This window comes from Onychostoma macrolepis, chromosome 09, assembly GCF_012432095.1.
Source record: "Onychostoma macrolepis isolate SWU-2019 chromosome 09, ASM1243209v1, whole genome shotgun sequence".
NCBI classification, from domain to species: Eukaryota; Metazoa; Chordata; class Actinopteri; order Cypriniformes; family Cyprinidae; genus Onychostoma; species Onychostoma macrolepis.
Window position 1 is genome coordinate 37,028,505 of NC_081163.1, and position 27,753 is coordinate 37,056,257.

General features: G+C 38.9%; 1 protein-coding gene across 1 annotated transcript; it reads left to right on the forward strand.

Moving 5' to 3' along the window:
- The first annotated feature begins 213 nt into the window (after positions 1-213).
- Positions 214-27,753, forward strand: LOC131546757 (interferon alpha/beta receptor 1a-like). Its single transcript, XM_058786626.1, has 7 exons — positions 214-369; positions 4,163-4,292; positions 5,302-5,492; positions 16,642-16,805; positions 18,816-18,963; positions 20,555-20,709; positions 23,320-27,753. Exons 1-7 carry the CDS (start codon positions 312-314, stop codon positions 23,614-23,616), a joined length of 1,143 nt encoding a protein of 380 aa, XP_058642609.1. The 5' UTR covers positions 214-311; the 3' UTR covers positions 23,617-27,753.

Below are 27,753 nucleotides of genomic sequence, written 5' to 3' on the forward strand. Positions count from 1 at the left end.
TGGGGGGGCCCAGCTTGCAAAAGGTTGAGAACCTCTGTATTAAACAATGTATTTAGTGTATAGGAGAAAAAATTAACCTAAAATGTCGATCTTATCAGGCTAGTTTCGATCCGATACCAATACCAACATTAGTATCGATACTATCGATGATCGATACGCCCACCCCTAGAACACACCCTGTAGTTTCGAAACAGCTGAGCCATCAAACATCACTTCCGCAGGACTGAAGCTCTACTTCCTGTGTGGTCTACACGAGCAGACGCGAAAGAACGCTGTGTTCAAACACAGAGCAGCAGCGCGATGCTCGGAACATGACGGCGCTCCGCTGCTTCAGCGTCTGTTCTCTGCTTCTGCTGAACGCGTCCGCGGGTGAGTTAATAATCTGACAGCGCCATGTGTGTCTCTGTACCGACACGCCTCGCTCTGTTTACATCACAACTAGTTTCAGTCCTTGTTTGGTGCTTCATCTGTGTTTCATTTCAGTAGCTTTAACTTTGCGACTACTATGTTCTTTATCCATCTTTCTTCTAAAGATAGTTTTTTTAGTTATCAAAAGACATACAGTGGGGGCAGATGAAGTGGGGGGCGGGGGTTAAAGTAGTCCCCAAAGTAGCACAATGACCATATCCCACATATGAAAACTCAAAGGATGGTTATTCCATACCTAAAATTAGGGGTGTGCGATATATATCGTCTGCGATAATATCGTAATTGTTGTTTTAACGATGTGCAATTTGACATTATCCAGTATTTTCCAAAAACCAAACAAAACACCTACAGAGTGCACGCTTACATCACGTGATGAAGTCTAGACTAGTGCGCATGCGCATTAAGAGTGTGTTCCTTCACTGCATGATTCAGTCTAATAAAATGCATTAAGAATGATCACAAAATTCAAGATATGCGGCAGAAAATGTATGTATGTATTTTTTTTCCATATGGTTAAAATCATATGAAGAGTTCCGTTTTTTCCTTCAAAAAGAAGCATGATTACAAATGTGATATTGATTTTATACAACAGTTTAATAAGCCAGTTAACCATGGGCGGCGCTAGGGAGGGGCTAGCAGGTGCTCCAGCACCCCCAAGAAAAACCAAAGCACCCCCATAGAAAATGAAATAAAATAGAAACATTTGACTCATGCATAACTACTGCAATGCAATAGGCTACAACGTGACGTGATTTGCAGTGGCACGTAATGTCAGCATTTTATTTTAAAAATGGATCGGTTCAGTTGTGCCAAGTGGGCCTGCCCCCGACTAAAGATTAAACATTTGAGTTTTCCCTCTTTTCCTCGCTTTCATTCAGTTTTAAATAGCTTGTAAAAGCTCCTGCACATTTTACTTTCACTTTTAAATTAGCTGTAAATTCGGCATCAATTGCTTGAATTCAATTCAAGCAACAACAAAATACAACTTAGAACATAACTTTTATTAACAAAACGAATAAAAATACACCATGCTATATACCTAATATAAAATAACAAATAACTTACCAATTTTAAATAGGTATACAAAAGTGAAAATCAGTAAAGACTGAGTAACAAATAATAATAAAACGTAGAATTAGCAAAACTATTAAGAAAGTTTGGAGGTGCAGACTACCTTGATGTAAAAATAAATAAATAAATAAAAAATAAAAATCACAGTTTAAATAAAATACAAATCAGCAAATACTGTGGAACCAAATAAATGAGAAACGAATGTTAAAAAAACAACAACTTCCAATGTCACCTTAGGCTAAATGGCAGGTCAACAGGCTTCCAAAATCCAAAATATTTTTAAAACAGGCGCTTTTACATTTCGTTTTGAAACTCTTCTGCCGTCGTCTTGTCTGTCTCACCTCACTGTTCTTGACAGTCAGCTCGACTCACTCTCCTCACGTGATAAATTAAATCTGATCTGTGACGCGCGACTGTCGTTCGTTCGGTGTGCTGCATTGAGCAGTTCTAATTGTTGTGTCTGTTCTCTAAACTGAAACTAAAGTCCAAAAGGTGTTGGTCCGGTCTTACAGACCCCGCGAGTCTGTAAAACTAAAACTTTTATTAGTATTAAAAAAAAAAATCAAAATGACGGTGCAGAGAAGTTTTGTATTTTTTTTGTTGTTTTTGTGTGTGTGTGTGTGTGTTTTTTAATAGGTTTTCAAGATTTCTGCAAATGTATTTATGTCTGTGAACTGGTTCATTGTTGTGAGCGCTCCATTCACAGAGACTGCATGAGATGACAGAAAGCACATCCAAAAATGACAGGAGTATCTCAAGCTCATTCCTCAGGAAAAAATAAATAAATAAATAAAACTATTGCGCGAACAGTAGGCTAAGCGCGATAATACTCCCACTCCTTATAAACAGTTGAAATGCGCCTATATAGCGATTTTATTATTCATATAAAAAAATAATAATAACAACAACATGTTTTGGTCATATTCACTATTAATTGCCCAGCTCCCCCTGTCATTGATCTAGCACCCCCTCAGCACCTGCGTTCAAAATTGTCTGGCGACGCCCCTGCAGTTAATATTAAGAGACTTATGTTTTAGACACCATATTTCCTGTTTTTGTTCCATTTCGCCAACAAAAAATCATTCCAAACAGCCACAGCACTGTTTTGTGTCTCTGAGCAACAGGATGATGGTGTTTAGTTCCTGAATGAATCAACCGTTAAATGATTCGGTTCAGTCACAATGACTCACTTGTTAACAGTGACTCGCTGCCACCTGCTGGCGGTTTTAATTTCACATTTAAAGTATCTTTTCATTTTAAAATAATTTCAAATATCAGTATTCAATGTTTTATGTTTAAAATATCAAAACATTATGCATTTGTAACTGCAGGTTAAAGCACTCCATGTCCCTCTGAGCTGCATTAAACAGTGTGTAAATGCATCTTAATGTCACTTCAGGTGCAACTTCTGCAAACATTAATTTTGTTGATACTGGTTTAATTTGTTTGGTAACAGCCTAAATGTCTTATTATGCTAATTGACTGATTAAATATAACAATTTGTTTCAAAAGATGCACACTTTTAGGGAACAAAATGGCTTTATTAAAAGTAAAATTGCCCATAAAAGGTAAAAATCAATTTAAACTTATATGAAAAGATGAATTTCTATCAATTATGTGAACTGACCACACAGAATATGAAGAATATCAAAAACTGCAGCTGTCTACGGTAGTCAGATATCAGCACAATAACACACTCTGCAAAATATCATCTAATTATCGTTATCGAAAAAATCCCCAAAAATAGAGAGATCTTTTTTTTTCAATTTCTAAAAGTATATTTTACAGTCACATGTATGCAGATTGATCATAAACCGCTAAAAGGATTCCTATCAGTGGCCATCCTTCACAAAACCTAACATCTACCACAGTTTATCAGAACGTTTCAATTCAAGCATTTCAGTCAAATGTAATTCATGCAATATTTCAAACTTTAACCCACGAGAAAATCAACCCTCCGTAACAGTTTAAAATCAGCCCAATTTCATGCAAAACTGTGGATTTGGCAATCCTGCAACGGTGACTGATTTCCTTCATTCTAGCAGCGCCCGCCTGTGACTAAACGAACCCGGGCGAAGGCAGCTGACTACACTGAGTGTGGACCTGCCCTGTAGAGATCGGCCCATAGAGAAAGAGCTGTCTGTCACTCAGAAGTGTTCTGTAGAGTCGGCACGGCTCTGTCACATTATCACCGATGCTGAGACTGAGCCGGCAGTGCCGCATTTCTGCTGGAATCGGCCCGAATGTGCTTGCTATCTGGGGAGCCTGCTGCTTTTAGATTATGGGAGGCACTTCCGGTTTGGGGAATTTCCACTCAAAAAGACCAAAACAAATCATTTCAGTTTGACGTTCAGACGTCAGGAGAATGATGAAAGGCTCTGTGTTTTAATGTGACGTGCTGTAACAGTAATGCCTGTGGCACGAGCTCTTCTCAGTCGCTGTGTCTTTTCATCTGGATTGTTTTCACTTCTGATCCCTATTAGCAGTGTTTACTGGAATGTTTGTAAAGCAGGTGCAGGGCTCGCAAAATTTCTAAATCACTGGTAGTTATTCTGGCAGGCACTCTTAAGGTTTTGGTAAACCGAAATAATTGTGACTAGCCCACATAAAAAGACCATTGATATATAAATACGTGGGTGTGCTGTCTCTGTGTGTCTGGCAGGATTTGGAGATCTGAGGCGTCCTGAGAATGTCAGCATGGACTCGCTCAACACCCGTTATGTGCTGCGGTGGGACTGGCCTCACGAGACCGCCGCCAACCAGACCGTCACCTTCACTGCGCAGTATATACAGTAAGAGCCTTCGTCTGCGTTTGCTTCATGCACGTGACCCGTGTGTCCATGCTTATTTGGGTTTGTGACTGAATCAGCTGTTAAAGTGAAGAAAAAATACAGCTAATAGTTTGTACAGGTCATGAGACATCACACACTCTGTAATAGTTTGAGGTCGAGCACATGATCACAGTCTAATGTGTGACACAACATCGCTGCTGCTCATAGACGTGTCTCTGATCGTGGAAATACTTCTTAACGTCAGGTTTATTTTTCATCTCAAAATACTAAGGAAAATATCTGCTAAATTATATTTAGCATAAAGAAAATTAGGTCTACACATTTTTGGAATGTCAAGAGTCTTTTCCTCACAGTTTCTGATTATAGCATTTTGTCCAGATGTTTTGTTTTTATTCTCACTTTTACTGTAATGCAGAAATGAGTGAAGGAAAATCAGCATAAATTAAAGACAGTACAACAAATACTACCAAGAGCATTATTGTTACAGTAATCTATATCACTTTTGCATTACAGCTGTCAAAGGAGACGCAAAGGGCCCGTCTTCAGACAGCCACATATTCACCCTAGTCTATACAAAGCACACATGCATACGCAAAACCTCATGCTGACAGATGTAAATAATCATATAGTTATAAATTATATGACTAATTAGTGTACCTTAACGTATATTAGGGATGTAGGCTGGGGCTTGGCAAAAACAGAAGCTAGTAAACCTTGGGATGTCCGAAAGAGGGGTGACATTTTAATGCCTCAGTGAACTCTAAATAAGAGATGTTCAGTTGTTTCCCTGAGACACTCATCTGTCCAGGATCAGATGACCAACTGACCTGGAGCCCCACACAACCACATCTAGCACATCTCCTTTATCTGACAGACTCCTTTCAGTGTCTGCTGATGAGATGAATCAGGTGTGTTTGATGGAGACAGCACTGGGGCTCCAGGAACAGGCTCGGGAAGCACTGCTTTACTGACAGATCAAGTGCACTCATGTCGTCCTTTCCTCCAACAGCTGGTTTCGGACACAGAAGAAGAATTATGAAAAGTACTGGAAATCAGTGTGTGTCAATGTTTTGGAGCATCACTGTGATTTGACTGGAGCTGATCTGCATTACCAAGGCGTATTTCTGCTGCGTGTGCAGGCCAACACGTCACAGCAGACCTCCGGCTGGGTCCAGATCAGATTCTGTCCTGATAAACATGGTGAGCTGTCTGTCTGTTAGTAGTCTGTCTGTCTCTCTGTCTCTGTCAGTACTCAATTCAGTTCAACTGTATTGATACTTGGATACAAATTGCCAAAGCATTGTACATAACAGAATAAAAACAAGACAAATATACATCCATATATATTTATATAAGCATTAATGTTACTACTAATGCAGATGTGTTCACTCTTTACTTCTTAGTTTATGGCATTTATAAATATGTTGTGCTACCAAAGAGGAAGTAGGTCCTTTACCAAGTAATATTCCTAGTTTGTCATTTTCATGGAGTGACTGGAACTCAGGAATAATCTGATCTACGTTCGTTACAGATTCGCTCTTCTTTAGGTAACCACGTCTTTTTATGTCGTCCTCTTTCTATGGCCAGCTGGTGGTCACTCAGTCTGTACTTCGTCAGTAAATGACTGTTAGTTATATTCCTGACCGAGACCAGATAGTCAGCCAGACTGTACTCTCTGTTGAGTTTCAGATAACATTGGAGACGACTTTGGTCTTTGGTTTGTTCTTTCCAATTTTGTTTTGTTTGTTCTTTTTACTCTCTCTGTCAGTAGTCTATCTGCAGGGCTTAAAGTTCTCCGGCACCGTGCCAGTGTTCTGACGATCTGTCCTACCCGCTCAGGATGTGCTACCAGTAGTTCAAGCTGTTGTGCAAATCTAACGACATGAGCTTCTTTATCAGAATGAACTACTATCTTAATAAATGATAATAAATGGAGAAACAGAGGTAGCACAACTTGTCATCAGAATGAACTACAAACCTAATGGTACCTTAAGGTACAATAATGAGAATATTTTGTCAGACAAACATAACATTTTATTATCACAAGATAATTCATTTTAATTCATTAATTCGTTTTAATTGAGCATTTAATGCTCGAAAAGTGTAAGCATAGTATATTATGGGAAAAAAATAATTAAAATCTGTACACAATAATATACACTACATATATATGTACTACTGTGTTTTTGATTTTTTTTTTTACCCCTTTTGCTTTAGTGTGCCAGTGTAATTATAATTATTACAATAAATGGAAAAATGATTGTTGGGAAATGTAAACTGGTATTTTCTACTGGCACACTAAAGCAAAAGATAAAAATAGCCATCTTGAAAATAATTAAACGACACTAGATTATGATTTGCAATGGCTGCAATTGTATTCTGTTGGAAAATCCTCCGTAGTCACGACACCAGGGATGCAAGTTAGGTGTTCCCACCTTGAACACAAATTGCACTGCACCTATAAAGAGTCAAGTGACTTAATTAAATCAACAATACATCAAGTATGTTAAAGTTTGTCTTGTGAACATAGTGTGAATCTACATGTTATTTACCATGGTAAAGCTGTCAGAAATATTTTCTGGGTTTGTCTTGTTGCAAGCTGTGCAGATGTAAGAGATATCACCTTGTGGAATAAATGGGTATTTATCAAAAAGTACTTTATCAATATGTTTCACCTTATCATTAAATTGTGTCTCGGTATGGAATCCTGATAATAAAGGGTATTAGCAATGCAGAGTGTATGCTGTTGAAACACAAAAGAACCTCAACAGACCATCATACCAGTCTCCAGCTATGACTTTATAATGCAAAAGTAAATTTGATTACAAATAAAAAATAAAACTTGCCACCATATTCAATTATTGCGCATGCTATACATAATCTGGCCCTTTCTACAGCTTGTGTATCTGTGTGGATGTTCAGAGCTCCGCCTGTGCTTAAGTAATCCTCTGCAAACTAGCAAATCAAGTTATGAAAGAACATTATTATACACAACAAACAAAATCTTCACTGAAGATAAATACTTTTGTTTCCCTACTTTTAAAATCAAGACTCTACAGCTGCTCCCATCTTTCTGCAGCTCATGATGTAAACTATGTGTAGCCCAACTTGCATGCATCTCATTGTGGCATCGCATCTTTAGGAAATTTCTTTAAAAAATAAATAAAACATTAATAAACTTACAAGCATACATCACATTTGGTGAGAGCATAGGTAAATTATAATAAACTCTAATACGCTCTAATTATTATACACTGCTTATAAAAAGCCAATCTTTTCAATGTTGATGTTTTGTTTTATTTTGTTTCTCTGCAACAGTTAAAGATGCACTGCCCAATATGAAAGTGATCTACTTAAAGCTACCAGCATGGATATAAAATAAAACTCAGTTAATTTACTACATGACTAACAGTAATTTGCTTTCTTATCGGTGCACCAAGCCTCTCTGTATTTCCCAGTAAAACAACCATGAATTTACTTGTGCAAGCACTGACCTCCAGTTCCTATGTAGCCTCCTTTTATAAGAATCTTTGTGTCCTTGAGGATCTGCAATTATAATCTTTCTTTCTGAAAACTTAATAATCTGAAACAAATATATGGCATGTAAATGTAAACATTGCATACATATTCAAATACAACAGCTATAAGAAGTATACAGCCCTGTTAAAATAGCCAGTTTTGATGTAAAAAATAAGTCAAAGTCAATTATCATTTTTAATAAGTTGCCTATTATCCTGAATTTTACTAGTATATTGGCTGTTTATTTGTACTTATAAGGTCATATTAATGCCTTACATCCCCTAATCCTACCCCATACCTACACCAAAACACTACAACAACTACCTAACATGGTATTAATTTCCCATACTAAAGTATTACAAAATATACTGTATACGTTCAATACAGTTCTCAGTGGATAAATGTGTCTGCCAAATGAATAAATGTAAATGTAATCAGTATTACAAAGACAAACTGAAATGTAATAATTGCATGCAGTCTGTTATTTAGAACGGGGTCCCCAAAGTCGGTCCTGGTGGGCCGGTGTCCTGCAGAGATTAGTTCCAACCCTAATCAACACACCTGAACCAGCTAATCAAGCCCTTACTAGGCAGGCTAGAAACTTCCAGGCAAGTTGGAGCTAAACTCTGCAGGACACCGACCCTCCAGGACCGACTTTGGGGACCCCTGATTTAGAACAAGAAAGTCTTACCACAAGAATCCAATGCACCCCGGTGTTGAATGGACATAACCAGATATCATAATTTGGGATGGCCATCTAAAGACATTTGAAGTCACTAAATGTATGGATTTATCACCTTGCGTACAACTCCAAATCGACCTCCAAACAGTGCAGTAGACACCACAGAGGACAGAAGAAATACTTTGGCCTGTATAAAATATACACACATTTTTACCTCAAAATCACTAAATAAATATTTCCCAAACAATATATTACAGAAATGAAGTATTAAAACACATTTCTTCTAATAATTACCTTCATTTTCTTTTTAAGTATATGTAGGTAACTATCGATTACCTGTTTGAGAAAGCAGACACAATTTGTCACAATTTCAAAACATTATGTGCAAAGCAATCTTTGTTCCTAACTTCCTACCTCATCTGATAGCCAGTTACTCCCTTGCAAAGTTTTCAAGGAAGAGTTGTCCAATTTGTATGGCCCCACCACAGCTTCAACTCTATCAACAGCATTGTCTGACCAGATCTGCTGAACTAATAAAAATAAAAACATATCTAAAACCTTGACATAATTACACTCATAATATGAACAGTTCTTCCATATCTTTTTAGCAGGGCAGGAAGAATAGGTTTCAATGCACCCGCTTGGCAGTTTTTTGGAACCTGTTTTTTTTTTTTTGGAACCCTAATGGTGTTTAGTTCATTTTTGATGTTGCCGAGGTCAACTAACGTCCCATGGGGTTCGTTTGGCAGCCATCTTGAAATGTCATCGTGAGTGGCGAAAAACACAAATTTTCATAACTGCTGTCCTGAACCATACAACAAAGACAAATGAACCCACTTTTTCATATAATTGTGACACCAGAAAAAATATAAAATGTTTCATGCCTGGTGTCAGAATTATATCAAAAAGTGGTTAATTTGTCTTTGTATGTTGTATGGTTCAGGAGTTATGAAAGTCTGTGTTTTTCACCACTCGCGATGACATAATTTCAAAATGGCTGCCAAACATACCCCATGGGACGTTAGGTTACAAAAAACTGCCAAGCGGGTGCATGGAAACCTATTCTTCCTGCCCTACTATTTGACTTCCTTGTACTACAATACATCTTTACAATACCTCTCTCCTCAGGGTTCTTAGCTACAGCTGCACTGTTTCTTGTTTTTATGCTGCTCTTCTTTCCCCTCTCTTTTTTCCCATCAGAAGTAATGGTGTGCTTTTCTTTCCTACTTTCTGTTGTCTTGTTGTCTTTTCTTTTCCTCTCTCTCTCCCTGTCTGAGGTAACCTTTCTTCTTTTTTCAAAGCTTGACCTCCCTGCAATTCCAACTTCTCTTCCAGTACCTGTTCAACTTCTAACTTGATGTGTTCTTTCACAGTTTGTGACTGTTCTCCTTCAAATTCGCTGCACTTCTCTTCCAGTCTCCCTTGTTCAACTTTTATCTTGACAACGTGTTCTTTCACGGTTTGTGACTGTTCTCTTTCCAATTCGCTAATGTTCTCTTCCAGTGTCCCCTGATCAACATCCAGCTTAAGTTGGCCAGTCACTGTCTGCTGCTGTTCAGCTGCTTCTTTTGTGTCCCCATTTTCCTGTCCTTCCTTGTACGGCTTTAAATGGTTTATGTTGTAGGTGGTTTTCAAAATTTGCCCTTCCTGATTTTTTTAGAACAACTGCCTTGCCTGTGACATTGCAAATGGTGTAAGGCCCAGAAAAGTCTGGTTGGAGCCTACCCCCCTTCCGTCCTATTTTTCGTGCATTGAACAGTAAAACCTTGTCACCAACATTGAAGGTGATGTTTTTGTGGGTTTTTTTGTATGCATTTTAAATAGGCTTCCTGTTGCTTTGTACATTTGCACTTGCCTTCTCTTTCACAAATTCTGTTTGTTCTGCTCTTGTTTCAACAAATTCTTCATATGTGTGGGGGAGAACAATTTGTGAAAGCTAAAATGTAGAATAATTTTCATGTTAGACCACTCAACACTGTAAATTGTTTCTAAAATTTCTAAAAAAATTTAAATAGGGTTTGTGGTTGCTATTTTAGGGGGTAACGCGATATAGTAATGCATTACTTTTAAAAGTAACTTTCCCCAACACTGGCTATGATTGGCCTATTATGCTGTTCACACATTAAATCCTGACTCTGTGAGCATTCTGCATAAACAAATTGGTCTAAAACAGTGGTTCTCAAACTAGGGGGCCCCCAAAATGGATCCATGGGGGCCACGTTTCAAGCTGATGTAAATGCATAGACTGACTAAAAAGTAAGAATAGTATTAGCCTAAATGGTCAATCTAAAGACAAAAATCACACTTGCCAGCAATTCCTCTGGTACTTCAGATGGAAATCTTGCTTCTCTTCCATAAATCAAGAAGAAGGGACTGTATTTAGTAGCTGTGTGGATTTTTGAACGCAACGAAAACAAAACTGCATCAAGAAAAACATCCCAATTATCCTGATGTTTATTGACCAGTTTTCTGAGGGCCCTAAAATGGATTGTAAAAAAAAATTATTAATTGTATAACACATGAGCCAGCAGCCATATCACCCTGCAGCCCAAGACTGGTTGCCCACTGAAGCTAAGCAGGGTTGAGCTGGTCAGTAGCTGGATGGGAGACTCCTGGGAAAACTAGGTAGCTGTTGGAAGAGGTGTTAGTGAGGCCAGCAGGGGATGCTCACCCTGCAGTCTGTGTGGGTCCTAACGCCCCAGTATAGTGACGGGGACACTATACTGTAAAAAGCACTGTCCTTCGGATGAGACGTTAAAAACCGAGGTCCTGACTCTCTGTGGTCATTAAAAATCCCAGGATGTCCTTCGAAAAGAGTAGAGGTGTAACCCCGGCATCCTGGCCAAAAATTTCCCCATTGGCCTCTGACCATCATGGCCTCCTAATCATCCCCATTCACTGATTGGCTTCATCACGGTCTCCTCTCAACCAGTAAGCTGGTGTGTGGTGGGCGTTCTGGCGCAATATGGCTGCCGTCGCATCATCCAGGTGGATGCTGCACACTGGTGGTGGTTGAGGAGATGCCCCCATTTCATGTAAAGCGCTTTGAGTACCCAGAAAAGCGATATATAAATGTAACTAATTATTATTACTACATGACATGAAATAAAATATTTAATCCTCAGGTATAATCCTCTTGTTATCCTCTTGCACAGACCTCCACATGTTAGCCAATGGTTCCCTTAGAAAGGGGTTTTGATTAGGCCAGGACTAGGCCTTTGTTAAATAATGAAATGCAAGTAGTTTTTTTACAAACATATCTTACGAAAACAATTGGTCTCCTTCAACAGGTTCCGTATCGCAGCTATATAATCGTATCGCAGCTATATAATCCATGGTTTATATGGAGTGTGTGATTGTGCGATAGTTCTCAGGTGTGAGCGTGTGATCAGTGCAATCAGCTGTGTGTGTTGTCAGTGCAATGGATGATGGGAAATGTAGTCTGGTGAAGTGCAACAGTAGTGTGGTGCAAGAGACCATGTGATGAGTGAGTGACCTCTGGTGGTGAGTGAACGGAAGTTCATAGACCGGGTTCATGACAATATGTTACTTAAGTTAACAGGTTTTTATGCAATCGGCCTATAGTCCTACCTTACCTTTTTATGTTGTCATTTGTCTTTTCATCCAACCCATTGGTTTGGGGATGGTAGGCAGCTGTCACGCTCCTTTTTATGTATAGTAGGTCACAAAGGCACCTGTTTATCTAAGAAAGAATATAAGAATTTTGCATTTAATCATGTGGGTAGGTCACTTATATGCAAAGAGAATTAGGCATTATAATAGTTGTTATATATTGATTCACCTCATTAACGAACTCTCTGCCTTGATCAGACAAAATCCTGACTGGGCAACCATGTCTGTAAATAACAGAACACAGGTGCCTTGAAACTTCTACAGCTGATTTGGACTTCAAGGGGAAAGCTTCCACCCACTTTGAGAAATAATCAGTTATTGTCAAAATGTACACATGCCCATCAACTGTCTTTGGCAGTGGTCCAGTCAAATCAATCCCCTGCAATTCCCAGACTGAGGAGACCTAAAAAAAGAACGGCAAGCAGTCTAATAAAAATTATAATAAAAATAATAAGTTTGCAGATTAGAATACATTATGCTTAAAATTAGCAATTTGAAAGCAGAAATACCTGAATACTTTCCAGTGTGCTCTCTAGTATAAGAGGTTTTCCCACCCTTTGACACTGGTCACATTCACTCACCTAGACAATATGACAAATAATGCCCATAAACATTAAGTACAAGCTATAACAATAAACCATATTTATTTGTCATCCAAAAATTTAACTAATCTTGACAATAACTCATCAACGTATAATTGATTACCTTATAAACACAATGCACCAATGCAACACATTAGACAATTATGCCATATGGACAAAAGTATTGAGACACCCCCTTTTATTGAACACGTTTGACTACTTTTGTCATTGCCAAGAGCAACAATATACATATTACAAGTAAATAACCTTCTCCAAGTATTAAAAAGAAAAAAATGAATGGCATATTAATTAATGGCATATTAATATATAATTAATTACCCATTTCTCAACGTCGACAGTCATCCCGGACCAATAATACCTGGCACACAAGGCATTGCGAGTTTTAAATACCCCACTGTGGCCTCCCAAAGGGATGCTGTGGAATTCATCGAACAATGCCCTGCATTCGTCCTTGGTTTTAACCGCCTTCCTTCTCCCATAATACAGCAAACCATCTGTAACATTGACTAAATTTACTAAATATGTAATATAAATTAACCTTAGAGACTTTTTGCAAAACACTGCCTTTACACTAACCTGTGACTCTGAACTTTGAGTATCGCCTCAAGTTTTGACGTTCCATTTTATTACATTGTGTTGGGTACACATTTGTAGTGAGGAAAGCAATCACCTCTTCGTATCTTCTCTCCATGATACTATCTACAGTGCTTTCAGAAGAAAAGAAAAGAATTCAGAAGCAGACATATTACTCACACAGACAGTTATTGTTTTTTTTATTGGTTATGTCACAACTGTTACTAAAAATTATACAATAAATCTGTGCTAACTAAAAAAGTGATATATATATATATATATATATATATATATATATATATATATATATATATTAGTTCATATGCAAAACAGATAACTCCGTTTTTAACAATTTTCAAAATGATGCTTTTTCATTGTACATTCCAATTAATCTCAATCAAATTACAGCTAACACAATAAAAACATAACATTGATATCTTTAATATTGACTGAGTAAGACCATGTCAAAACTTAAAATCATAGTGAAATTAATAATTGAAAAACTTATTATATATTTTGCCTGGATATCACAGGCTCACAAATAGTCTGTTTTGAAGAGTAGCCCACTTAAAACGTCAACTACCTTGTGTAAAAATGCACATTATTACAAAACTTTAATATAGTAATAGAGTTGACCTATTAAGCCCAAGACACACGATTTTCGGCTGTCCGAAAATCGTGCAGTGTTGTCTCAGGCTTAAGACAAAAACATTTTTGATAACGTTATGCTCATCGAAATCACAGACAATGAAGAAATTATCACCCATTTACTGGGAGCAATTCGATTTTGAATATAGTAGGCCTATTTTAATTTAGCAAGATCGATTTAAATCACGGGCTTGTCAAGACGGCATGCTTTTTAGGGAGAATAAAACCCTTGTGATGAAATTAAGCATTGTCTCTCATTCCAATGAAAAAATATCACATATTTAATGTAAAAGATTCGACTTACAGTGAAAAAGTATTTTATTTAGTAAGACAAAGACAAATTTTATTTAGTAAATCAAGGACTTAAAAACCGCATGCTTTTTTGAAAAAGCACCCTCGTGATAACGTTAGAAAACTCGTTTTTGTTGTTATAAATGAAGAAATTATTACATATTTACTGGGAGAGATTCAATTTAACCCAAAAACACAACTTTAATTAAGCTAAATTGATTTTACTTACGCGCTCGTTCAACTCCGACAGGGTAGCTCGAATTTATGGGCGGGTCTTCAGAAAGAGGATTTCCAACTGTAGTAGGGTACTGCGCATGCGCATTGGGTATGGGTAGCTCATTCTGAGAGGTAGCACAGATTGTCGGAACACCGGATCTCCGGCGTGCAGCGTTTGGCTGAAAAAAATCCTGCATTTAAAAAAAACATGTTGATATCACTGTCGACAGTGTCGAGTCCATGAGTTCGCCTACCAGTGGTATGAGAGGGGCACAGCTTTCACTCTCAACCAAACTAACATTAGTCAATCAGAATTTTTTGCTCTTATAAACACGAGACGCGCATAATATCCAGCAGTGTCGCAGCTCTGATGAATGGAGAAGCGCGACAAAAAGCTGCGAGGCGCGATGGTCAAAGTCCATCTAGCGCATATTTACATGGAAAAACTCATTAAAAAGCAGCGGAGCTTTGTAAACAGCTCAGAGTAATCATGCCATCTCCATAAGAACGATATTGCCAGAACAAATTTACAAATTTACCGAGCTTTTTGAAAAGGTCCTGTTCACATATGATCTCTTAATGGTCATTTTTCCGGTAATTTACGAGTAAAGACTGTATGTGTGAAAGGGGCTAAACTCTTCCTCTATATGCTGTGAGAATTGCTTAAAAGTTAATCTGGGAAAACTATGTATTATCTCACTAGATTTGTAACGTAAATCATTTATAAACCTTTGCCAACACAGGAGAATACCTCAACCTATGTCTAAATATGCCATGTACATCGCGATTTCAAAATAAAAGTTTCTGCAAGTGGCCAAATATTAAAATTTATTGGATTAAAACATTGTTTAATCACGCTGTAAAGCGAAACGTCACCAGGCCGTTGGCGCCCTCTGCAGGTATTTGTTATAATTTACTTAAATTGGTTAGGCTACATGATGTAATATGCCTATACATATGAACATATTTTAACGGTGTTATTCAATAAAACTGTAATTACTTGGTTTTGATATCTTATTTGAACCAATTATTATTACCTCATCGTTATTTTATATATAAATAATCATACTACAGCCTGGTTTTCACTTGGGTCTGTTTGTATTAATAAAAATATCAGATTACTCAATTGTCAAAATAATAATTAGTTACAGCCATAGATTAGTTAAAATATTTGAAAATAAAACTGTATTTTAACTTTTTGTAATTAAAAGACAAATATTTTGTCATTTTGAAAATTTCTTAAAAATAGCATTCAAATTGTCTCGTTCTAGTGAACCAATTATATGTATTTTGTCTCATCTCGTGATCTAAGTATATTGTCACACCCATAGTGTTGATAAGCGGTGATTATAGCTCATAATTTTCCAAGTGTATGATATAGCTTTCATTCTTCAGGTCAACCATGAAAAAAAAAAATCAGTTTCAATAAGGAAAGCAATAACTTTGCCATGGTATGCTTTCAAATGTTTAAGTTGCAACAGTCATTGCATGCTTTACATGTGCTGCCCCTCCCCCCGCCCCTGGGAAAAGTTCAGGCTCAGGATTTTTTTTTGCTTTAACCCCTGTATCTGTCAGTAGTCTGTCTGTCTGTCAGTAGTCTATCTGTCTGTCAGTGGTCTGTCTGTCTGTCTATCTGTGTCAATACTCTGTCAGTCTCTGTCTGTCAGTGGTCTGTCTGTCTGTGTCAGTACTTTGTCTGTCGGTAGTCTGTCTGTCTGTGTCAGTACTCTCTTTCAGTGGTCTGTCAGTAGTCTGTCTGTCAGTAGTCTGTCTGTCTGTCAGTAGTCTGTCAGTAGTCTGTCTGACAGTAGTCTGTCTGACAGTAGTCTGTCTGACAGTAGTCTGGCTGTCAGTCTGTCAGTAGTCTGGCTGTCAGTAGTCTGGCTGTCAGTAGTCTGGCTGTCAGTCTGTCTGTGTCATTACTTTGTCTGTCTGTAGTCTGTAAGTCTGTCAGTACTCCGTCTGTGTCAGTACTCTATCTGTCAGTAGTCTGTCCGTCTGTGTCAGTAGTCTGTCTGTCTCTGTCTGTGTCAGTACTCTCTTTCAGTGGTCTGTCTGTCTCTGTCTGTCAGTGGTCTGTATGTCTTGTCAGTAGTCTGTCTGTCAATCTCTCTGTCAGTAGTCTGTCTGTCTGTTCCTGGCACTGGCGTTTGATTCTGACTTGGTTCTTTTCTTCTGCTGTCAGCTGCTTTAGGTCCTCCCTCCAGCGTGAAGCTGAACTCGGTTGAAGGAGATCTAGAGATCATCATCACCGACCCTCTGAGCAGCACTAACCAGTCCATGAAAACTTTGCTGGACGACAGGTTCAGCTACCACATCCAGTACTGGAAGCGTTCTGAAGAGCCTCAGGTATATGTGCACACTCGCGCCGAAAGCTCTCGCATGGTTTCAGCAACAGCTGCGTGTGGATACTGTCTGAATGTGGCGTCTGCTGAGGACTAGTAGAAGCTGTGAACACAGCAGCATTTCTGAGATTGAAACTGAAGATATCTTGAAGTGATTTAAGTAACATGACCACATCCTGTAGAAAGATGGTGGTTTCTGATTTCAAACCAGATTCTTTCCTCTCAAAATGCTTAGTTAAAACTATTGTCACACACACTGGGCTCCAATAGTCTATGAACATGTGGGAAAGCTTTAAATAAAATTGTGGGACTTTTCAATAATGTAAAACGAAGAATAAATAGTTTCTAAATATTTCATTTAACTATTTAAATTTTAGTTTGTATTTTTGTTTACCCATAATAATAGGTATAATGATGATCGTTATTATTTAAATATTCACCGTTTTCAGTAAGTGTGTATAAAGCAAATGAAGTATCGGGCTTCTCGCAGCACACTAAAGGGTAGTCTCCGCCTCAGACGTCACACCCACGGAACGTTGGCTGAAAGTCTGATGCATATGGCACACAAGTGCAAACACTTCAGGAGTTTTGAAGTCGTCATTGGATTGGTTGAATTATACAGGATTTCCGGGAGACGTGTGTGTCGCGTTCTTTAACGTTCCGCCTGGAAACAAAGATGCCGTGACGCCAAACCCCCTCACGAAAGAAGAAAGCCGTCGTGTTTACAACTGTGACGATGAGCGCTTATCAGGATCAAATAAACGCTGGATTTTCAAAAGTATGTGAAATATTTAAAGTTCGTTGCATAGAATCATTAAAATACGTCCGAGAGTTTTACACATCGGTAAATTCTGTTAAAATTCAGCCGTCAAGTTAAGTCACCTTTATTTATATAGCACTTTTAACAATACAGTAACAATACGCTTTCCTGTAGCTCAAATAGTAGAGCATGGCGCTAGCAACGCCAAGATCATGGGTTCGATTCCCAGGGAAAGCAAGAGCTGATAAAATGTAAAAACTGTAACTTGAATGCAATGTAAGTCGCTTTGGATAAAAGCGTCTGCTAAATGCATAAATAAATAAATAAATAAAATAAATACAGATTGTGTCAAAGCACTTAACAGTATCAAATTGGAGGATAGAGTGTCAGTAATGTACAAGATTAAACACTCAAGTTTCAGTTAAAGGCATTTCATTATTGAATTCAGAGATGTCATTGTCTAGCTCAGTTTAGTTTAAATAGTATCTGTGCAATCAAATCGACGATAATCGCTAGAAATGAAGTGTCCCCAACTGAGCAAGCCAGAGGCGACAGCGGCAAGGAACCAAAACTCCCTCCGAGACAGAATGGAGAAAAAAACCTTGGGAGAAACCAGACTCAGTCGGGGATCAGTTCTCCTCTGACCAGACGAAACCCGCAGTTCAGTTCCAACCGCAGCCGTGTCAGATTGTGTAAAGGGCTTATCTGATTCCCGTGGTCTTGTCCCGATGGAGCATTTTAATTTATAATTTAATGTATTTGTTATATTTGTGTTTTATTCATCATTTGAAGTTTTTCAGTCTGTCAGTCTGAAGGTCTATCTACGCGAGACTAACTGAGAGGTGAACTCGCACTAGTCTGCAGGTTTGTGTTTCACCGGTGCTGTGTGATGGGTAATTGTAGCATAGCAGCATAAATAGACACTGATGCTGCTCATCAAATGATGCTTAGTCATCAGAGAGTTTGAGTGTTTCCCCATCTCACGGGTGAATGGTTTCATTATATCATGAGATGTGCCACAAAACAAAATATGTTCACATCAGTTAAAGTGTGTGCTGATCAACAGTTAATCTAGGCAGGAATAATAAGTGCAGTGAAAGTATAGTTCATTGTTATTTCAGAATACCTGATGCATTCAGTCGTGTTCACGGACCTTCTTATTTTACGGCCGTGACTGCTGTGTTTTCAATGCAGTATTACTGTGTAGATGGCACTGCTGAGTGACATCATTTCCTGCTCTGACTGTCCCTGCAGACGGCTAAAGTCCTGGAGACGAAGAATAGTGTGGTGATGCTGACTGAGCTGGACAGACAGACGTGGTACTGTGTGAGAGTTCAGAGCCGTGTTGACTTCTATGAGAAGAGCAGTGTCTTCAGCGACACACACTGCACACGCACTGAAGGTCAGCAGCTCCATCACACACACAATTCCATCATGTCAGATTGAAGAAAATGTGTGTAACATGCAGCCACAGAAAGAAAAAACAGTGCTCCAGCGGCACGACTTAACCTCAAACATCTGGCACTGTACCTAGTAAAGGCTACCGTTTTGGGCAAATGATTCATTTAATAAATGTCATAAACTCGTACCTGTGAGTTCTTGTAAGTAATTTACATGGTTATTCATCCACATTTATGAGCATTAATTCCCTACATGTATGGATGATGTTACATAAGCAGTGGCGGTTTTAGGCATGGGCGAACGGGGCAGCCGCCCGGGGCGGCATTTTTTCATGACACGTGGGGGGCGGCACAAGCACTTGAAAAAAAAAAAAATCATCTGCGCCACTAAGCGGTTTTCTATTATCTATCATATTGTCTATCATATAACTGTGCGGGGAATTGGCAAATTGGCGCCCCTGCTTGTTGAGAAGGTACCGAGCACAGAAGCTGTGTGAGAATTGGAAAGGGGAGGGGGGTGCGGCCGCGGGGGACAGTTCACCTCTCCCAAATTAGTGGGACAAGTGGGCTAAAGTCAGTCACACCTAGGGGCGCGGGAAGTGGGGGTGCTGAGGGTGCTGTAGCACCCCCTGTTTTTTTATGTGGGCAACTGTTTAATTGTTGGGAATATTAAAAAAAAAAAAAAAATTTGTGCAATTAGCTATGTTGCTGGCAGAGGCTATTTACATTAACTCCACCCACAAATGTATGATTGGGATAGTCAAATATGCAAAAGACGGTTACTAGTTGTCAGATTCAGTGGCGCAGATGGTAAAGTTTGCGTTACACTTCTTTTGACACGATCGACCAGGGTTCTAATCTGCCTTTTGGCAAACTTTTTTTTCTCCCTTTTTAAATTTCAAATCACATCAGAAAAGCATTTATTTTTTAATAAAAATTAAGGAAATAATCAAAAAGTTGAACATAAAGTATTGGGTAGGGTTAGGGTAGGTGTAGACAGGGCTTTTGTCCCAATAAGGTGGCATCCATTTAATAATTAGAAATCAAATTAAAAAATTACACTCAATAAGTTATTGCATATTATTTTGTAATGTATTACAATGCAGAAGTGCAGATAATTACCACTATTTTTGCAATAAGTAATGCTTTTCTCTAATAATATTTTTCGCCATGTTTTTATTTTATTTTAACATAGAATAAATGGAATCTAAAGCTATTTGGACTGTGTAAATAACATATCACTAAAGAATACTGCTATTTTCACTTTGTGGTTTAGTCTTGACTTCTGGTCGTGAGTGACAGTGTTGGGGGATGGGAAATCTGTTGATTGTCGAGTGCCAAATAAACACAGAGTGTTTATTATGTATATAGAGTATATTTATTTAAGTTCTGATAACTTATACTGTTTTGTGCAGAATTGTGTTTTTCATGTTGGGCGCTCAGAGGGGGTCTCGCCCGGGGAGTAATTCAATGTAGAACCACCACTGTACATAAGGCAGAGTCAGTGCTTACGGCGGCAAGTGAATCTTCTGTCAGACGAATGTGTGTGTGACATACAGTGACACTACGAATGAACGCTGTGTGTGATTTCAGGTCAGATGCCGTACTGGCAGATATTCCTGTACTTCCTGATTTCTCTGCTGCTGTGCTTCCTGCTGCTGCTGCTGTACTTCTGCTTTAAGAAGATGTTTCCGCTCCTCAAGAACACCTTCTGCCCAGCCATTCAGCTCCCGGATCACATTCAGGAGGTACAGAACATTTATACTCTGTTACCTGCTTCAAATTCATCTGATATTGTACGGTTTCAAATACATTTGATGCGTCTCAGGTCAGTTTCTGCATTTTAGTAGTTATGTGTAGATGAACTGATTATCCAAATACATTTATCAGCTCTCTTCAGGAATAAAGACAGTGTTGGCAGTTGGTCAGTCTTCTAACAAAAACCTTTAAAGGGAGGTAAAGCTGAGTGTCATCAGCATAGAGATGATGCGTTTCTGACAAATATCAGCCAGAGGCAGCATATAGATGTTCAATAATACTGGACCCAATATAGATCCTTGAGGGACCCCACATTTTGTTATAGCAGAAGAAAATGAAAAAATTTCCTAATTCCACAGAAGTTCTCCCAGAAATATAGAAGGCAAACCAATTAATTTCCTTGGCAAGAGCATTTCCTTGGATCCCTGCCCACAGTCTTAAAAGGGTAATCGGATGCAAAATTCACTTTTACATGTCATCCATCCACATCCACCCTATAATGATAAAAATCCACCCAGTGCGTATTTGTTTTTAAATCCCCAATAATAATGATCACTTTCTCAGATCAGGCTGTTCTGAGATTCTTTGCAGAGTGACATAGTTCTGTGAAGGTCGCTCCCTGACTATTGACTGACACGGCCGTTTTATCGTAGACCCGCCCTGAGTGAGCTGTGAACAGTCCGCCGTTGTTTCGATGCTGAAGCAGGGGTAGACAAGATTGACTACGTTTACATGGACATCAGTAATTTAATTATTTACCTTTTTCTAAATAAGACAACATTAAGGTGTTGACATGAGTTGCTTTTAGAATATTCCTTTCATGTTCCCGTTTTACATGTTATAGTACATAGATCAATTAACGGCACACATCATTACGTCCCCACGCTGCGCCATCCGATGTCCCCTCCAGAATTTCACACATAAACATATAGTTCATCTTCGTTATGGTGCCATTATACAGTTTTGGGTGTTTCATTTTTAATTTACTGAAGCTTCAATGCAGTTAATTGTTTGTCATGCTATGCGTGCAAACAGACGACGGCGCTGTTGAAGCCATGCTCTTTTGTTTGCCGTTAAACGGTGGATCACTGCTGAGTGTATATCCTGTCACAAAATGTGGTGAAAAGTCGGTAATAGTGTGATTTAAGGTGTGTACATGTCTATACTGCACTTAGATAATGCGACTAAAATACGAATACTCCAAATGTCTTAATTCGATTTGTGTACAAATTCGATTCTTACACGGCACTGATTGGTCAGTTCAAAAGTGTTCACGCTAATGAATCTAATAGAAATACAACAAAAGCAAAAAATGATTCAAAACAAAAAGAATATGAAAAAACATTTGTTTTTTATGTTCATGAGAAGGGTCGAATAAGTAATAAATGGACAGTTGCTTTGTTTTTCCTTTTTGAAGACAAAAAAAAATTTTATTTGTGTCCCTTCAAAGTTATTTGAAGGGACACAGCCTGTAAAATCATCTACAAATGCTGAAGATTTCAGGCCACATTAACCTTTCATAGTGATTCCACACATTATTAATCACAGACGTATCGAATGAACAAAGGTCAATGTCATAAAGAGTGACGAGTGTTATAACGGATTTCCCTTTCTAAAACCATCTTCAATTCTGTGTTCTTCTGTTCCTTAACCCCTTAAGGCAGGGGTCTCAAACTCAATTTACCTGGGGGCCGCTGGAGGTAGAGTCTGGGTGAGGCTGGGCCGCATTTTGGGGGGGGGTACATAAAAATAAAGGGGCATTGTATGATTATTCCTTAAAGATAAGGTTTTAATAGTTTTAGTAGTAGCCTATTACGTTCTGCCCAATGTCTTCAAGTAAAACCGAACTTTTATTGTGACGGGTTGCCGTGAATACCTTTACATTTCTGTGACTGTGTATATGATATGAGGATAGTTTTTCTCAAATGAAACGCTCGAATGCTCATGAAGTGACTCTCAGAGCAGTTCTGGAGATGTTGTTCATGTATTTATGTCCTCATTTAGTGAGGCAACAGACGTTAATATCACCGCAAGCGTCACGCGGGCTTCTGTATGAGTAAACAAACCCGTGCGTCTGCGCCATACATTAACACAGAGATACGCAGAAGTCATATTTAAATAGAGGTTTTGCGGCTTAATATTTACAAATAGGAGTGAGAGTGTGCTCACTTCTGTATGCGCTTACGTTTGTGTGTGTGTGTGTGCAAACCGGGGCAAAACTCCGCTGTGCGCGCGATACAGAGAGCGCGACCATGTAACGAGAGACAGAAAAGGCACTCCGTCGTGTAAATAAGATAAATAACATAACAAGGCTAATTAGTTTGTTTAATAAATAATGGTAGGGGAAACACTGTAAGTGATACAAAAATAAAAAAATAAAAGCGCGGCAAGGCTCAGCAAAAAGGTGCGTTTGAGAACAACGTGCGGGCCGCACTAACACTAAACTTTGATGTCAAGTAGGGGGGCCACAAAATATCATCCCGCGGGCCTCAATTGGCCCCCGGGCCGCGAGTTTGAGACCCCTGCCTTAAGGGGTCACCCTATCATTTAAATACATGTGTTCTCGCTCTCTCTCTCTCTCTCTCTCTCTCTCTCTTCAGCTGTGGTTAAATGAATCCGAGAAGCCGCAGCTGCTGGCTCCTGAGTCTCCAGAGTCTGTGTGTGAGCCGCTGGTCGTGGTCAGTGCTGAGCTGGACGCTGTGGCGGTGGATGAGCGCTCACACACTGGGGATCAGGACTCCAGCGCACACAGCCGACACAGCAGCGGAGACTCTGGCGTTTACTCCACAGAGGAGGACTCCTGTCACAGATCCACCACACACGCTGACCTACAGATGAGCAGCAGAAAGCACAGAGAAGAGCTGCATGATGGGATGCTGCTGGACCCCTGTGCTTGAAACGGTCAACAGATGTCAGATGGACATGACTCTAGCTATTTGCAGCTTTGCCTTTCTCTCTTCCAACATCTGTCAGCTTATTGTACATGTAGAGACAGCAGCACCTTACTGAGGTTTACGACATTTGAGCGATATTTGTCATATCTGTTAACATGCAGATTTCTTATGATTCTTATAGAATCTTAATTCATTGTTGTCACTTGATGTCTTTTTTGTTAGCTTTTACAATAGCAGGGTTTAAAAAGAGAATGAATTCGTTAGTTTGACTGTTTTCTCATTCATCTCCACACAGTGTCAGATGGGGGGGGGGGGCAAAGAAACAAAACATTGTGAACCCTTTTAAGCCAAAGACAACCATAAAACAAACAACAATAAACCAATTTGAGTTGCGTTGAGGTATTATTCCATTTTGCCCTCCTTTCTTAAAACCCCCACGTGTGTGTATGTGTTTTTATATATTTAGCACCACCTTGTGAAAGTTTGATGTAAGGTCAAAAAAAGTCACTGTTTTCTCAGTGGTTAGTTCAGGTCATGTGACTCTTCAAGTCAAGGGTCAAACAGGAAATGAATGCAGTATTCTAGATTGTCTCCATGCTGTTAGCCAGAAATTCATCCTCACGGTTTCCTTCATATGTTTTGCTTTGGACAGCCTTTGCTCTGTTTGTTACCGTCTTCAGTGTTTATACAGATATACATGTGTATGTAATCTGGAATTCATAGGTTTAATGTAAAGAACAAAGTGCTTTATGGCGATTGCATTTGTTAAGATTAGTAATATTAAGCTAAATGTTCATAGAGGCTGTTTGTAAGCAATCATTTGTGAACTTTTTTAACAAGATATTTGTAATTTTGCATTTCAGTTTTATAAAAAAAGATAGAAAAGAAAAAAAAACATCAGTAAAAATGCCTGAACTGTACTTCTATTATCTGATCCTGTCAGATTTTCGAATCAGTGGCAGAATATTTGATAATGTAGTGTTGTGCTGCGTTCCAATGCGCCTACTTCTACTACGCCCTTAAAGTATGTACTCTTTTGGTGAAGAAAAAGTATGCACTTTTGAGTGTGTAGTAGAAGATAGCCAAGCTTTGGGACATGCTATCATTATCTGCGTCTTTAACGGACCGCTCTGTCGCATCTGTTACACGCACCGTCACTGTAAACTGGGCTGTCAATCATTGTCACAGTTAATATCCTCCACATTTTATTTCATTTAACTTCCTACCATATTGGAGAGAAAAGAAGTAGCTCGTTGATCTGCCAGTTGCGGGTCTTTCATGCGGAGAACATATTTTCTGCGTAATGATGCATTTAAAAGTTAACGACCAATTATGGATGTTTATAAAAGTTCACATTGCTGTTGCAGATGAAATATAACACGGATAACAATAAATAAATATTTTTTTACCAGGTTAAATGTTGCTTACTAGTAACTCAAACCCCTTTTTGTAAACTTACCTAACGGTAGATCGCACTCATCCGCCACGTTGGTAGTTTTTCTAACGCTTTTTATTCGTGTTTGTAGTTCTGGACCGAATCCTTCGCCAAAGTGCAATGCATTGTGGGCAATTTTAGCCATTAGAGTGTGCACGGATCCACACTTCAAAAATCGACCTGAAATAGTAGACCATCCGGGGACTTTTGGCATTCTCTTTTCAACATACTATGCTTTGGGACACACTTATTATAATCTCACATACTATTTAGGATGGAAGGTATGAACACTGGGACGCAGGGTTGGTGTGCCTCCAGGAACAGGGTTGGAAAACCCTGCTGTATGCCTTTGGTTTGCTAATTACAAAGGCTTGTACAGCTGTGTTCACTGAAGCTTTGGTCAGCCATGTGTTTTATTGGAGTGTGTGCTGGCACAGAAGGCATTGCAATCCTACTGACCTGCGTCCCATCTGCACCTCTCTCTTTTTCTGTGGGTCTCTGGAATTGTCAGTCAGCTGTCAATGAAGCAGACTCTATTACAACAATTGCTTCTCAATCTACTCTCAGTATCTTGAGCTTGACTGACACCTGGATTCGTCCAGAAGACTCCGCAACCCCTCCTGCTGTCTCCAACAACTTCTCTTCCTCTCACACCCCGTAAGTTTGGGAGGGGTGGAGGTACTGGTCTTCTCATTTCTAGCAATTGGAAATACTCAAACCACGCTCAAGTCAAGTCACCTTTATTTATATAGTTCTTTATAAAATACAAATTGTGTCAATGCAGCTTTACAGTGTTAAATGGGAAAATAATGTGTCAATTACACAAGAGGATGATAGTAAACAGTCAGTTTTTCAGTTAAAGTCAGTTCTTCATTGATTCAGTGATGTCATCGTCTAGCTCAGCTCTCTTCCAATAGTATCTGTGCAATCAAGCCGACAATATTGCCAGAAATTAAGTGTCCCCAACTAAGCAAGCCAAAGGTGACGGTGACCTAAATAATGCAGCCTAAAAATCCTTTAACGAATTTGAATTATAGAAATGTGTTAGTGTATTATGTGTAAGCCAGGTTAAAGAGATGGGTCTTTAATCTAGATTTAAACTGACAGAGTGTGTCTGCCTCCTGAACAGTGTTAGGTAGATTGTTCCAGAGTTTGGGTGCTAAATAGGAAAAGGTTCTGCTTTGAGTTTTGAGAACGCAGCGGACGTGAAGGACTATAATTCAATAAGAGCTCGAAATACTGAGGTGCCAAACCATTCAGGGTCTCATAGGTAATTAGCAAGATTTTAAAATGTATACGATATTTGATAGGGAGCCAGTGCAGTGTTGACGAAACCGGGGTAATGTGGTCTTACTTCCTGGTTCTAGTAAGAACTCTAGCTGCTGCATTTTGGACCAACTGTAGTTTGTTGATCAAGCGTGCAGAACAACCACCCAATAAAGCATTACAATAATCTAACCTCGAGGTCATGAACGCATGAATAATTGTTTCTGCATTTGACATTGAGAGCATAGGTCACAATTTAGATATATTTTTATCCAATAATTAACACACCTGTTTTTTTCAGAATTTAACAGTAAGAAATTACTCGTCATCCAGTTTTTCATATCAACTATGAATTCCGTTAGTTTTGCAACTTGGTGTGTTTCACCGGGCCGCAAAGAAATACAGAGCTGAGTATCATCAGCATAACAGTGAAAGCTAACACCGTGTTTTCTGATTATATCTGCCAAGGGTAACATGTAAAGCGTGAAAAGTAACGGTCCTAATACTGAGCCTTGAGGTACTCCATACTGCACTTGTGATTGATATGATACCTACATATGATATACAAATCGATGGCAGTCAGATGAGTACGATTTGAACCATGCTCTAATGCCAACATAATTTTCTAGTCTATTCAAAATAATGTTGTGGTCGATAGTGTCAAACGTGGCGCTAAGATCCAGTAGCACTAAGAGAGAGATACAACCAAGATCAGATGATAGAAGCAGGTCATTTGTAACTCTAATGAGAGCAGTCTCAGTGCTGTGATACGGCCTAAAACCTGACTGGAAATCCTCACAGATACCATTTTAAGGAACATAGTTGTGATGATACTACCTTTTCTTGTATTTTTGACAGAAAAGGGAGATTCAAGATCAGTCTTTAATTAATTAATTCTTTGGGGTCAAGTTGTGTTTTTTTAATGAGAGGCTTGATGGTTCAAGCCCATCCTCCGAAGTTGCGAGAGATAGCTCTTCCCCTTCGCGAGTATAAAAAAGAGAGAGAAACTCGCCCTGAGACGAGCTCTCAAACTCATTCGGCAGCTCAGCCGGAAGACACGAAGCATGAGAGGAACAAGAGTTACACGAGGAACAAAATAACATTATAAAATAATATTTTGTGTAACCACTCTAATGATAGCTGAAATGTGGTACTTTATTCACTAAAATAAATGTAATCATACTATATCTGTCACAGTTATGTTCTGTTTGTCTCAGTTTTAATGGACTTTTAGTTTGTTTTCTTCCCTCATGTGTTCTTTGACCTAGTTTTCCCTTGTGTCTGATTATGTCATTATGTTCAGGTGTGTCTTGTTTAGTATCTTCATTAGTCTGTTTATTTAAGTTCTGTCTGTGGTTGTCGGGGCTTGTCATGTGTCACCAGCCTGCCTGCATGTGGAATTACCTTTATGTGGATTAATTAAAGACTGTTTGACTTCA